Below are 14993 nucleotides of genomic sequence, written 5' to 3' on the forward strand. Positions count from 1 at the left end.
TTAATTAGCAAGTGACATGTTGATTCTTCCCTACTCTAGAATACATTGGTTGCTGTAATGTAATATATGCTTCCAATGCTGGGACAACTATAATATGCAAAAAAGTAGTGTCCAGGTCATATTGACATTTCATTCGCATAAAGCAAGCTGATAAGAGAAACGTCCCTCATGTATCTGCTGCCAGGACGACGGGCTCAGGAGAGAACACCTTCCCAAGAAACTCTTGTCTGGTGACTTCTTATATTTAAGAAAGGAAACAGAGCTAAGAGCTAATATTTTATTCTGCACATGTGTGCTAAGTACTGTGTGGACACTTTATGTGTATTTTTTCTGGTTAAATTCTAAAATATTAGAAATGGTATCAAATACACCAACCAGAAATATGTTCTTTAGGGGGAAAAATAATCAACCTAATGTAATTTGCTAGTGAAAAGCAAAATAAGACAAAATTTAAACAACAGTTGAAGGTTTCAAATTTCTTACCAAATGAAGTATAAGGGGCTTACACAACTTATGGCCCTGCAACCCATCTCCAGTGAGTAAAATCGAGGCAAAGACAGGTTAAGTACCTTGCTTTAAGCCACACAGCTAGGGAGGGGAAAGCTGGGTTTAAAGCTGACACAGCCACCGCTGTCAGTTTGACCATTCCATCTGATCCTGGTTATTAAAAACACACCTATGGAAATGTGCTACCATTACTGCGTGGCTTGCTGAAGCTTCACAAACAGAACCGACCCACATGAACTACATCCTCATTTACAGACAGAACATGAGAGCCCCCTGGAGGCCCCTCATAGCTTGTCCAGTCTCCGTCCTGGAGAGCTGCTATCTTGACCTCTAATAGCCTTAAGTAGTTTTGCCCTTGGAACTGCGTTTTCATTTCCAGACCCAAAGGACACAAGCATCCGTTTCATTGGTAAGGACTCTAGTCTGTGCACCTAGATGGAAATAATAGCAATAACGGCGATGCTAGTCTTCATAAAATTGGAAGAGACCATGAAAGACCTCCTAGTTCTTTCTCTAGACTTTGGGAGGTAAACTGTGTGCCCAGGGGCAGATAGCCACCTATCCTCTTTTCAAAAGTCTTTTTGAGGGTGACTGCTGTGAAAATAACTATCACTGAGCTATTTCAGGAGTGGGGGCTCTGTTCTGGGGCTGCAAGAAGAAACCGGGAGGAATGGCCTTGGTTATCCCGGCCCTGGGTTCATGTATTCACCCAGTATCTACTGATCACTTCAGTGGGCCAGGAAGTGGGGGCAAGCAGGGCAGGCACATCTCTACCCCTGAGAGGATTCAAGTCTCCAGGTGGTTATGAATTCTGCTCTATCATCTACCAACCATGCACTAGACCTTGTGTCAGAGTCAAGACTTGGTCCTCTCTGCCATGAGGTAAGGATATGATATGTTCCTTATGGAGTTGCTGTGATGCTTAAGGCCCGTAAAGAAATCAGCACATAATAGGTGCTCAATAAAAGCTATATACACTATTGAGATGCACTGGGTAGAGTGGGTGGGCTTCTTCGGTTCTGGGGTAAGTCCTAATCCAAGCCATGTGACTCTGTGTGAATCTCTTTACCTCACTGAACCTCAGTTTTCTCAGCTAGATATTAGGGATCACATAGCCCTCTCCAGTATAGGATTGGCAGTTTTAAATGAGATGGGATGATACAAGGAGTTTGGCCCATGGGCACATAGCATGTTTGAATTGTCCAACAAAATCTTGGAGGCAGGAAGATGCAGCTGAGGGTTGGTGAGGCCACACACATTGGTCTTTGGTCACAGGCTACACAGACCTTACTTCACGGCCACCCTGATCTCCCCCTGAGCCAGCCTGTCCTTCTCTGGTCACTCTTTCTGTGTGTCGCCACCTATAAGACACTGGAAAACATGGTTTGCTTAAAATGCTAAATTATGTTCACTTGAAGTGTAAACACCCATCCCAGGCTGGCTGTCAGCAGGTGGCCCATTTCCTATAAACAACCAGTCCCAGAGCACGCATGGAGGGCTCAGGGGCCACAGGAAAACATGTCTCTGGAATTGCTCAAGGCTGACACTCTGCTCTGAGGCTGAGATTAAAGAAGGCCACCACACATTCCCCAGAACCCTGCTCCCTGCTGAGCCCCAATTAGCTGCATTCCTTCTAAAGGGACATGAGTAAACAGATGTGCTCCTGCCTGGAATCTTCTAGAACTGGGTCAAAGTTTGATATTGGGAGATTTTATATATGTATCTACATCTATCTCCATTTTAAGCAAACTTCTAAAAGGCTAGTTTAGAGCTATAATAATTGAAAAAGCCAGCTTCAGAAAAGGCTAAGTTCTGGAGAGCTCTTTTTGTCTCTAAACTTTGGTGATGCTGGCTCTTAAAATTTACATGTTCGAATCCTTGTGGGACAACTACCTTGCCTCTAAATAAAAAATTATTGACCATACTGCTGAAGGAGCCTTAGGTTCATTCAACTCTCTGCCTGCTTTATAAGAACTTTTAGTTTTGAAGTAATTTTAGGGGCATCTAGGTGGCTCATTTGGTTACATGTCAGACTCTTTCTCGATCCCAGCTCAGGTCTTGATCTCAGGGTGGGGAGTTCAAGCTCTGCACTGGGTTCCACGCTGGGCATAAAGCCTACTTAAAACAAAACAAAACAAAAACAAAAACAAAACCCCACCCAAACTGAATTGACTTTAGACTTATGAGAAAGAGCACTCCTGTATACCCTTTGTCAGTCCGTCTTCTCCTCCACTCTGTTCCTTTAGTTAAGTCTTTATTGGGTTTTTAAAGCATTTACTTTCCTGGTTTCTGCTGAAGGCCACAAACCATTTTTTTATCTTTCTGCTTTCTTATTCCAGTGTTTTCTTACCAGTTTGGCACTGATTCGGGTTCTCTGTGCTGCACTGTCACCTAGTGCTTTGAAACACTGGCAGATAAACCTGAGCCCCATCTCCACGGCACACTGATGAACTCGGTCTTAGGTGGGACAGGGCAGCAAGGCTGGAGGTCCACTGTGGAGGTTTTCTGAAACCTGGATGTGCTCAGGGGCCATCTAGGAAATGTGTTAGAAAACACTGATGCTCTGACAGTGTCCTTTAGGATTATGATTCACTCAGCCCTGGGTGGGGTATCAGGATTTGCAACTTTAATCCTAGAGGATTCTGATTAAAGGTACACAAACCATCTTTTGAGAAATAATGGCTTTGTGTTATATGTAAATCAGAGAATCCTGCTCAGCCTTGCTTGTCCTCTTGAATCATGTATGGTAGCACTTAACATTTTTGTTTTTTGCTTCTACTATTGTGGAGTAGAATGGGGAGCCATTGAGAGGTTTGTTTGTTTATTTTTGAAGATTTTATTTATGGGGCACCTGGGTAGTTCAGTGGGTAAAGCCTCTGCCTTCGGCTCAGGTCATGATCTCAGGGACCTGGGATCGAGCCCCGCCTTGGGCTCTCTGCTCAGTGGGGAGCCTGCTTCCCCTGCTCTCTGCCTACTTGTGATCTCTCTCTCTCAAATAAATAAATAATAAATAATATAAGTATTATAATAATTAATATTATTAGTTACTAATTAATTAATTAACAATTAAAAGATTTATTTTTAAATTTTTAAAAAAGATTTTATTTATGTATTTGACCCAGAGAGAGAGGTCACAAGTAGGCAGAGAGGTAGGCAGAGAGCAGGGGAAGCAGACTCCCCGCTGAGCAGAGAGCCCGAGGCGGGGCTCGATCCCAGGACCCTGACATCATGACCTGGGCTAAAAGTAGAGGCTTAACCCACTGAGCCACCCAGGCACCCCGCCACTGAGAGTTGTAAAGGAGACGAGAGATGAGGCCAGGCTGTGCCACACTAATGTTGGCAATCTGACAACCTCGAAAGGATTGGCTTGGAGAGATGAGGAGAGAGGTAGCCAGCAGGAGGGGGAAGTGGAACAGAACTACGTAATGCTTCTCTCATAAGATTCTGGATGTAGAGAGCTTTGGGTTTATATCTGACCTCCACCACTTCTTAGCTGTGTGCCTTTGGGTAAGTTACTTGGCCTCCCTGGGCTATAAAATTGAGAGGTACCTTCCTTAGGAGCTGTAGTGAGGACTGAGTTGTGGTTGGGTATGAAACACTTGGGCCAGTGGCCAGCAAGCACTCCCTGTAGTGAGCGTTGAAGAGATCAACTGGGAACGTATAGCTTCCTTCTCCTAAAACACCCTTTACCTTGTTCGGGTCATTTGGGCTCCATAAATAGTTTCCTAGTGGCCTCCTAGGCCAGGCCCGGTTCCGGGTGATGAAGACACAACAATATGAACAGAACAAATATTCTCCTAGGCAGGAGAATGGCAAGCTGATCGTTGCAAAGTAGAGTGGGGCACGTACCTTTGACACAGGCTAGATTCAAGAGCAGAATGGGGAAAGTTGAGAAGACTCTCCATACTTCCCATTTTCCAGCCAGTTCCAGATTACGCATAGAATTGAGTCTTTCATGCTACTGCGTACATATTTTTTTAATTTTCTGTACATTATGTTTTGATATCTTAAAAAAACCTTCCTGCTTGGAGGAGAGACTGTCCTTCCCTGGACTAGTCAATTCTTAGAGGTAGCAAAGGGCCCAGCATATCTTTGAGATGAAAACTAACCAATTCAGAGCCAGATCTCCTCCCTCTGGCCCATGCACTCCCAGAGGCAATATTCCTCTGCCTTCATTACCCCAGGGCCAGGTGCCAGGCAACCAGAGACCACCCCCGTAGCCCAAAGCCTGCCAACATGAGCCATCCTGAGCTGTTTACTCTGCCCCGTCTTGTCTTTCCCTCAGAAACCCCAGGACAGGCCATGGCCTATGTGCTTCCCCTGCTCCTGTCTTCTGACTCTGGACCACCCTGGTGCTATCTGCTGTGTGCTGGTGTGACATGCTGTGCCTCCTAAGACCTGTGACTATAAGAGGCTTTGTTCCCAAGTCTCCCTCTGCCTCCTTTTGTGGTCACACCTGACCATCCCATAATAGAAGACAAAACAGCTACTTACCTTGGACAATGAATTTTTAGTTTGAAAATCTACTAGAAACTTTTAGAAAGTCTAAGCAGTGTGGGATAACGTTGGTCACATGCCTGTTTAGCTCACTCAAGGATTTTGGTGGATGGCAGCCATGCTTCTGGAAAGACAGCCATGGCTTGGTCATTCCCTGCTGGTTCTCTCGTCTCCAGAGTCTCTATGGAAGAATGTGGAAGCTGCCAATCAGTAAGCTGTGAGGCTCACTCAAGCCACCTGCCGTTTCTTAGGGGGATGAGTTAGGGTGAGAAGATGATCAGGGATGATTGCAAACTTGAACCCTAGACAACACAAGTCAGAGCCCAGCCCTACCTCAGCGACCTCGCTTGGATAAGTCACTCAGCCTCTCTAAGTTTCCCATCTCTGCATCTGCAAAGAGAAGACAAGTGTGCCTCCCATGCAGCGCTAATCTGAGCCCCTGAAATGGACCACGAGGGATGTGACAGCCCAGCAAAGCAGGGCCTTATGGAAAAGAAGCCAGTGTACTTTTACCTTCCATGCACACTGTCCAGAACAGTGTTCATTTCCCTAGGAATCACTGGTTAACTTCTGTCTAGGAAAGGAGGGGACTGTTAAGGCTTTGCGCTGTCAGGAAATATGGAACCACCACTCTGTAGCTGAGTTTCAGTAGTATCTGTTAAGTTTTTGCAAACTCAGAGCTCATGGTTTTTACAAATGGGGTCTCTATTCACAAAATTTTATAGCAAGACACTGGCCTAAAGTCTGCACTCAAAAAAATAATTGCTGACTGGCTTAGAAGAAATAGTAATAAGCAAATATAATGCTAATGCTTATTGAGCATGTGTTCTGTGCCACGCATTATACCAAGCTCCTTGCATATATTAATGCCTTTAAATTCCATGGCAACTCTGATATCTCCATTTTACAGATGGGAGACAGACACAGAAAGGGTCAGTAACTTGCCCAAGGTCACACATCTGAGGTGCATGTTAGCTAAGATGAAGATGGGATTCAAACCCAGTGACAATGATGGGGATTTTCAATGTGTTTTGCACCTACCAGGTGCCAGGCCCTTGCTAGATACCTGGCCCTTCAAAGGATCGTGACAGCTCTGCAAAGGGGATCATCAAGCTCTTCTTACTGTGGAGGAAACAGAGGCCAAGGGAGGTGAAGTCACCGACTTGTTGGGCTGGAAGGCGGGGGGTTAAAGAAAAATGTCATCAGGCTGAAGCCCTGGACGCGAACTTCCCCAGCATGTGACCCTGAACCTGCTAAAGCCCCACGTGACCCTCCCAGACCTCTTTAAGAACTCAGAGTGTGCTGTTGTGACCTACACCAGCACCGTGGCCAACAGCAACGAGTTCACCGTTCACTTCGTGAGCCAGTCACCTGAACCCAGAATTCTGTCTTATTCAGTCATTTCAGTCTCCTCTCTGAGAGAGCCACTGAACTGGTTGCTTGAGTGACAGGCTCTCCCTTGCTTGGTGAGCAGTCTCCTCAGCTCTGTGCTCTTCCTGTTTTCATCTGAGGCATGTCTGACTTCAAAGCCAGTAATCTCCTGTTCTCACCCACCTTCATGAGAAGGTGTATCATTTGGCAGGCTGGACTCTCTGAAAGAGCAGCTTGGCCCCCTTTCCAGGGAGGTTTGTGTTTGTGGTTGGCTCAAGGATGGCCTCTGCAAGATGTCCATGTCCTAATCCCTGGAATCTGTGGAGCTGTTGACTTATAGGGCAATGCAGACATGATTATATTAACGATTTTGAGAAGGGAGATGATCCTGGATGATCGGATGATCTGGGTGGGCCCAGTGCCATCACAAAGGTTCTTAGAAGAGGCAGACAGGAGGGTCCGAGAAGGAACTGAGATTATGGAAGCGAAGGAATTGGGGAGAATGAGGGAGAGAGAGCAGGTGTGCAAGAGGCTCTGCTGTTCTTTGCAGATGCAGCTGGGGCCACAAGCCAAGGAAGACAGGCAGCCTCAAGAAACTGGAAAAGGCAAGGAAACGGGCTATCTCCCTGAAGCCTCCAACACCTTGAGTTTAGTCCAGTTTTGACTTCGGAATTCCATAATTGTAAGAATAAATTAGGGCTATTTTGAGCTACTAAATGTGTGGTTGTCTTTACAGCAGCAATCACAAACCAAACCAGTACTCTTACCGTCTCTAATTGTGAAGCTGTGGAGCAAGGCCAGGCCGTCAAACCAATGGTTGTATCTGGTCTCCCCCACTGTGTGCATTCCAGGCCCATTGCGGAGCAGGGTGCCCTGCAGCCATGGGGGAATCCTGCCTGTTAAGAGAAAGAGTGGTTTCCAGTTTTCACATCTCAACCAAAAAGCTATGAGACGTGGCCATGGAAAGGAACTGAGGTCACGATCCCAACATGACTCGTAATACCCACTCATTCCTTCAGCACTCATTTCCAGAAAGGGTAGGATATGCCAGCACTGAGGATACCGAGAAGAACTGACGTCATCTCTGTCCTCAAGTTGCTTACCACCCACAGAGCAGAGGGATGAACAGACTCCCCAACCACACCACAATAAAGGAAGGCAATGTGACAGGCTCAGCCAGAGGGCTGCGTGGAACAGAACCTCACCCCCAGGTAGGGTTAGAGCAGGAGGGTGGGGAGGCTGAGTCTTGAGGGGGAGTAGTTATTGGCCTCGCAAAGGCATGAGGAAAGAACATTCTAGAACCGTGCTGTCCAATATGGTAGCCACGTGCCTCATGTGGCTACCGAGGACTTGTAACCTGGCCAGTCTGCACAGAGATGTACTGGAGACTTAAAATACACACTGAATTTCAAAGGCTGCTAAGTATGAAAAAATATATAAAATATCTCATCAGCAATTTTTAAAATATTGATTACATGTTGAACCTATAATATTTTGGGTATGTTGCCTTAAATGAAATATACTGTTAAAATTAACTTCACCTGTGTTTGTTTTTATGTTTGTTTTGTTTTTACTTTTTTTTTTTAGTGTGGCTATTAGAATTTAAAACTATGCATGTGGCCTGCATTTTATCTCTGTGGAATAGCACTGCTCTAGAGGTAGCCTGCCGCAGTAGACACTGTCGATGCCCCACCCTTGTCCTCTTGGCACTGACCTCTCCCTGAAGGTTACTTTCTGCCACTGCCTGCAGCTCTCTGCCTGAGGGCTTTGTTTTCATGGCAGGAGCTGCTCTGCCCACACACTAGGCAAGCTAGAACACCTTGGCTTTAATGTCCCTTTAAGTGGCTGTCACCCAATGATGGATGGGGAGTTGGACATCGCATGTGACCACTTCCTTGCCCCCAGTTGGGACAATATGAAGCATGTGATATACTATGCCCAGAGGGCTCAGGTCTGATGGCTCACTTTATTGGTTTTATTGGTTTCCCTCCCAGTGTTTCTTGGGATCATGTCCCAAATTAAACTACTTACATCTGAATTCTTATCGCTGGGGGAACACGAACGGAGAGATCAAAGACCAGCTCAAAGACCAGCAGATGTGCCAGTTGTGTAGCAAGACTGGTCTGTAATTTTCGAGTGAGGAAGCGTAAGTATTGAGGCTTGAGCTAAGCATGAAGCATGACAAAAGTCAATGAGACCACACCAAAGGTGTGGATTAGAAGGTTAGCAGAATGGCACAGCTTGGCCAGTTAAGATAGGGAATGAGAGGATCAGATTTTTGTGCATGTGCAATTTTTTTCTTGAGAAAAAATTCACATAACAAAAAAAATTCCACCATTTAAAAGTATGCAATTCAGGGTTTTTAAAATATATTCACAATGTTATGCAATCGTCACCATCTAGTTCTAAAACATTCCATCACCCCGAAACAAAGTCTTGTCCTCCTGACAGCCACTAATCTACTTTCTAAAGATCTACCCTTCTGGACAGCTCATATTAATGGAATATGCTCCGATTTGGGGTTTCAAAAGTTGTCTCTGTGGTGTAGAGCATGGCAGGAGGAGGAGCCAAGAGGAGGCAGGAAGACCGAGCGAGGATGGAGAGAAACAACAGAGAGCTGGAGGACGCGGAATGGGTAGGACTGGGAGCTTGAGTGAATATGAGGCAGAGGGTCCCACGTCTCTTGTCCTGGGCAACTAAGTGAATAGCGGGGCTCTTCACAGAGACCCAGATGCAGGAGAAGGTGCAGGTGAGGCAGAGCAGAGAGAGGGGAATCTGAACACAAAACCCCAGACAGAAGGATGTGCCAGGCACCAGTGGGGGGTGGGGAGCAGGTGCATTAAATCATATTGTCATTGACCCTATGTGGTAGGTACAGGCAGACTATTTTACACAAGAAGGAAGGAGGCAAGAAATGCTTAATTAACTGGCCAAGGAGGTCTCAGAGCCAACAAAGCACTGTCCAACATGAAGCCTGGACATGGCCTTCATGGGCAAATGTGGGACAATCTTTAGTTAACAAGCAGCCAATGGTTAGATTTGACCCTGGACTGGAGGCCTGGACTGAGGATTGGGAGCACGTCCTTCATGGGCCGCCTGGCCTTGGGCAAGTCACAGCCCCTCTCCAGCCCTCAGCTTTGCTCAAGGAGGAAGGCATGATTTATAGCAGTGGTTCTCACACTTGGAAGCAACCAGAGGGCTTGTAGAAACACACATTGCTGGGCTCCACCTCCAGCGTATCTGATTCCGTGGGTCTGGAGTGGGCCCAGGAATTTGTGATTGTAACAGACGCCCAGGCGATGGGGAGGCTACATACAGGTGTGGGGTGGAGGTGGGGAGAACAACTCATGTGGATCCAGGGGTCCACTCAGATCTGTAGGTTCCAGGATTCCGGCTTTCTAAAATTGCCAAACAGGCTTACGGGCAGCATGTTTATGGTGTCCCAGAGCATAAAAGGGTAGATATTGGAGGCTCTCTTTTCTAAAATAAAATATTAATTGTAAATAAACTTGTGTTTTTGAAAAAAAACATTTGTCGTCTATACAATCTCTTTAAGTAAAAACTTAAAGTGCTCCAGTATTAGGAATGCTTGAGATGGAAATACAGCTGATTTTATTGCCCTGTGCTCCCATTAGCATATCCAAGTTTTTATATACGTGCATATACAAAACACACACACACACATAGAGATCATACGTTATCTTTGTAACCAGAGAAAAACACACATAAAAGCTATTCTTTCAAAAGCCTTCCAAGGCAATTCCTTGGTTGAAAAGTTCCCATGTGACTTCCTCACAGAGAAATGCTCACTTGGGAAAAGCCTCCAGATCCAGGTATCTGAGGATGAAAGCACCTGCGTGCCTGAGCCAGCCACGCGCCCTTCTCAGGGGCAGCACAGAAGGGGAGAGAGCCGGAGGAGTAACAGATGAAGAAAATGAGACACAAAGCCCTCTAAAGGACTGTTCTGGTGGAGGGTCCCACTCTGGGTCTGTTTGACTTATGGCTCTGCGGGTACCCCAAGGCCCCGGTCACACCTGTGAGGACATCAAGGTACGCCCTACATGTGCCCCAACCCCGCATGCACACGCAAAAGTGGAAGCCCATGTGCGCCTCTCATGCCATTGATAAGGTAACTTAAGGCGCACAGATTTGCACAAAGGCTCCACCCGCTTGGAACGGGCCATGCTCTGCAGAATCACTACATTGTCTTCATGCGGTCGGAGCATCCTCAAGTAGTGAGGATGACTCTCCCTCTCCCTGGAAACGGTTTCTGTGTATTAGAAGCACACCTAGATTTTCACAGAGAATACGTCTGGATTGTGGATCATTCCCTGCTATAGACTGCATTCCAGATTTTCCAAAAATAATTTACAGTAAATTTTACCTTTATAAACTGAAAAAAAAGTGTATGTCTAAATATATGAGAGCCCGTGTCTGTACGAAATGCTTACCTGTCACTTTGGCCCTCACAGGTTCCAGCTGCTCCTTCTTATTTCTGCCAAATATTATATCCATGGCATGGGGCGCTGAGCAGGGGTGATACGGACAGTGCGCAGAAACTCTGCTGTGTTCCAGGCAACCGATCTTCGATCTTTGGTTCCTTCTTTTCTTTCCTTTCTGCTCTCCAGCAGCTTCCTCCTACATCTCCTTCCCTCCTGTCGCCTGGAGAGCCTGGTATCTCTTCTCACACAGCGGGGGCTGTGGGAGGGGGGGCGGGGGGAGGCACGGGCTGCGCTTTGGCTGCTGTTATTTATCTGTGGTCAAAGGTCAATTCCCTAGCCAGGAGTCCTGTCTAATCTTTAACCCTCCTACTGTAACCCCAACTCCCTTTCCAGTTCCACATCTGGCTTAAGCAAGAAAAGCTACTCTTCCGTGGGTTTAAACTGGCAGGATAATTCGGTGGGTACATTCTGCGCAGGTATGCAGCCTGAAATAATCCAGCCTAGGAGGTGGAGATGATTTATGATCAGAACAACAGGAGAAACTATCAGGGCCTGGGATTAGGGGGAGCCGAGAGCGTGTCAATCGCGAGAATTCCTTCTGCACGTGGTAGGAACTTCTTTGGCAGAGAGCGCTTTTTGTCTTGTTTTGAATAAAGGTCCCTGAGCCTCCCCCTCCTTAAAATATCATATTCAAGATTTTATTGAAGTATACCTAGAGTAAAATGCACAGATCTTAACTGTACTTCTTGATGTACTAGAGAGATGTCTATGTACATGCAACAGTCAGCCCAATTCATATTAGAGTGTTCCCATTACCAGAGAGCTCTTTTGTGATTCTTTCTGGTCAATTTCCAAACCCCACCCTCCGGAGTAAACCCCGATCTGATTTCTTTCACTAAAGATGAGTTTTTTTTTCTGTTCTTGAACTTCATATAAGTGAACTCATAATAAATCCTTTTACCAGTTAAAAAAAAAGTCATATTCAAAGAGCAACTTAATTTATTATAGGTTTTTTAGGAGAAGTAAACATAAAATATTTACCCATTTAAACCATAAATATAGGGAACCAAAAACGCTTCTCGAAAACAATTAAGAATTGTAAAAAACAAAAACAAAAACAAGTGTCAGTTGGACTTCCTGGTCTAACAGGAGAGAGAAAGGACGCCGATCTGTGATTTCAGAGTCCCCTGTATTTGTGCCTCTCCGTGTGATGCCATTGCCTAAAATCCATATTCAAGTGGCTTTGAATGTTGGATAATGAGTTAATGGACTCCTCTCTACTCCTCTTGCTTAAAGAAAGCAGCAGCTGTTTCCTCTCCAGGTAGACGAAGACAGGGTGTGGTGCTGGTCTTTACGTGGCTGCTGAGTACAGCTCCTGTCAGGTCTGGGCTGAGACCGCGTTCCAGGATCTGGGAGCCCAGTCCGGACAGCCGCCTGGTCTGGCTGCCCGCCCACCCCTGGCTGTACACTCCGATCACCCAGCTGCACATGCTCCTGGGTCCCGTGCTAAGCCTCACTTCACACACCCCGACGTGAGACCTTTCAAGGGGGTGCTCAGCTCTGGGTGGTCTTAACCACGTGTGGGGTGATTCTGCTTCTCGGCAGCTGCTGAGGAGCTCTGGTCCAGGGAAGATGCTGTGTGTTTGGGCTGATGCTAGATTCACATTCTTCCCTTTCCTATGTGTCTGCCTTATCCTCTCTGAGCCTCCATTTCCTTAACTGTAAAATGGGGGTGTAATGATATCGAAGTCCCAAAGTACTGTAAATCAAGCGTTTAGTAAAGGCACCTGGCCCCAAACAGCTACCGATCAACACCCTTTCCTCCCCATTCGCCCAGAAGGCCGTTCCCTTGACCCACATTTTCCATTCAGTCCCGTAACTTGCCAGTTTATTCTTCTGTCTGGTCTAAACATGTGTATCCATGTCAGCATTATTATTCCTAGATTGTGAAAGCTGTGTCCTTGCGGGGATTAAATGAGAATGTCTGGCATAAATGATGAGCTCAGGGGGAAAAAAATGCACCACCAGAGGCAGGAGCTCTGGTGCCGGGGGGGGGGGGGGGGGAGCTCAAGGCTTAGAGCTCAGAAGACTTATTTGGATCTCTGAGCTTTTGTCACAACCCCTCTGAACTTCACTTTACTCTGTGAAACAGGGTGGCAATACCTAGGCCACAGGGTTTGTGGAGAGGATGATACTGAAATTACAGAAGGGAAAACATGATGGTGTCTCCTTTCTTGTCTGTTTTGTATATCCAGCAAAGCAATGGCCCCAGCCACGAGTGCCTTCTCTGAGTCAAGTGCTTTGCAAGGCAAGCACTCTACATGTGCTAGCTCGCTCTGACTTTATACAATCCTAGGAGATGGGTATTCTTAGCATCATTCTAGAGATGCAGAAAGTCAGGAAGGATAACCAACTTGCCTTAGGTCACACAGTCAATGATTGTCACATAGACAATCAGGAAGCCAAGCTGGGCAGTCTGACTCCAAAGTATACACTCTGTGACAATTCTACTTAGTGCCGACACATGATGGATGTTTGCTAGATTTCTGCGGAATGAAGTAATGGGTGGATGTGTTGATGGGTGGAGGACGCAAGAAGGCCAGTCTTGGGCTGATATCATTGCCCTGTTATATAATACAGAGAAACCCAGGCTAGCTTTCTTTATTCAGGCCCCCACTGCATCCCAGGGACAATTAAATGGTGACGTCAGGATTTTGTGATAATGGAAATAATAATTGATCATAGCAATGGCTATCTGTATTAGTTTTCTAGGGCTACCATAACAAAGTACCAGTGGCTTCAATAGCACAAGTCTGCTTTCTTATACCTCTGGTGGCTGGAAGTCAAGATCAAAGTATCAGCAGAGCTGGCTTCTGAGGCCTCAACCCCGCGCCCCGCCCCCGCTTCCCCCTCCCTGGGTAGTCATTTTTCTGGGCACACGCCTCCCTGGTTGTGTGTCCCAATGACCTCTTCTTATAAGGGTACCTGTCAGAGTGCATTAGGGCCACCCTAATGGACTCATTTTAATTTAATCACCTCTCTAAAGGTTCTCTCTCTAAATACAGTTACATTTCGAGGTGCTGGGGCTCCAACCTGTGAATCTTGGGGTGGGGGAGGGGAAGACACAATTCAGCCCATGATGATATCATGAAAGTTCGAGTTAAGGGAAGGTGCTTTGGCTGGAACATAATATCTGCAGAAACTCTGAGGATATGTCTTTGTCTCAGACCTCAGGTCAACTGGGGGTCCTGGGTTGCCTGGAAACTCATCTGGGCCATCTCAACAGGCACTACCAGGCCATCCTCAGGGGGTTGGTTTCTTATCCTTGGGCTTGCTCTGTTTTGCTTATGAGTGATAGCCTTCAACCCAGGAATCATGCCCTTCCATAATAATGTGCTAAAGCAGAGACACAAAGTGCAGGAGGGAGGAGGCATTTCCTTTTTATAGCTCCCTCTCTTTATACCAAGGAAAACCTTTCCAGAACCGTCTGAGCAGATTTTTCTCTCAGTCTCACTGGCTAAATGGCATCACACGACCACCCCTAGACTAATTCCCAGTAAGGAGGAACAGGTGTGCCCTGATTTTCTTAAACCCATCAGGTGACTTCCCCAGGCAGCATGTTGCCCCCAGACTCACACTGGGAATCCATTAGCAAGGAACAAGGAGGGAATGGCTTGGGACAGGCAACCTGCAGTGTTGCTGCAGGCAGTGCAACACTCATTCACCCCCACATTCATTTATTCATTCAACGTGTATTTACTAAGCATCTACTATGTGCTGGAAATACAGCAGTGAATGAAGCAGGAACATAATTCTGTGTCTTCTTCGAACATACACGGACTAGTTGCCAAGCTCTGGAGTTACAGAGGTGGTTACTGAAACTCAGTTCTGCCTTCTTCACTCCCATGTTAGGAGGCAGCGTCTTCATATCCCAAAGGACATACATTTCCCAAAGGGTTAGGGGTCCTGCAGTGGTTCCTGGGATAGCCTTCATGTTGACCATCCAGCCTCCCTTTTCATAAACAGAGATAACAAGCAGCAGCTGCTCTCTGTCAAGAAGCTCTGGCATTGCTCTGGCCCCATGGAAGCCTGACCTCTGCTTTCTAGGTCTTTGCTAAGAAAAGAAGAGTGGGATAAGAGCCTTGTAGGAGTAGGAGCTGTTCTCCAGCCTCTAAC

At 46.4% G+C, this 14993-nt stretch overlaps 2 protein-coding genes across 9 annotated transcripts in view; one reads left to right on the top strand and one right to left on the bottom strand.

Moving 5' to 3' along the window:
* The window catches only part of BCO1 (beta-carotene oxygenase 1), a 37459-nt gene extending 26111 nt beyond the window's left edge, over nucleotides 1–11348 (bottom strand). The window contains exons 1-4 of one of the 7 annotated variants that reach the window (XM_082711047.1): nucleotides 7143–7275; nucleotides 6046–6126; nucleotides 5002–5185; nucleotides 4198–4368 (exon numbers count right to left, since the gene is read on the bottom strand). Coding sequence is in view for 2 of the 7 variants with exons in the window: in XM_082711046.1 (XP_082567172.1) it covers nucleotides 7143–7271; nucleotides 10827–10890 (193 nt within the window). In the remaining 5 variants the exon portion in view is untranslated. Of the gene's footprint in view, nucleotides 1–569; nucleotides 3298–4197; nucleotides 4369–5001; nucleotides 5186–6045; nucleotides 6127–7142; nucleotides 7276–10826 lie in introns of those variants that run through there. The other 6 variants (XM_082711049.1, XM_082711048.1, XM_082711046.1 and 3 more) reach the window with 6 other exon arrangements.
* The window catches only part of LOC309853205 (polycystin-1-like protein 2), a 160645-nt gene that overhangs the window by 45430 nt on the left and 100222 nt on the right, over nucleotides 1–14993 (top strand). The window contains exon 3 of one of the 2 annotated variants that reach the window (XR_014305565.1): nucleotides 4793–4988. The exons of the other annotated variant lie outside the window; for it this stretch is intronic. The gene's annotated coding sequence lies outside the window, so the exon portion shown is untranslated. Of the gene's footprint in view, nucleotides 1–4792; nucleotides 4989–14993 lie in introns of those variants that run through there. 2 annotated transcript variants of the gene reach the window in all.

Source organism: Mustela nivalis (assembly GCF_964662115.1).
Source record: "Mustela nivalis genome assembly, chromosome: 18".
Taxonomy (NCBI): Eukaryota; Metazoa; Chordata; class Mammalia; order Carnivora; family Mustelidae; genus Mustela; species Mustela nivalis.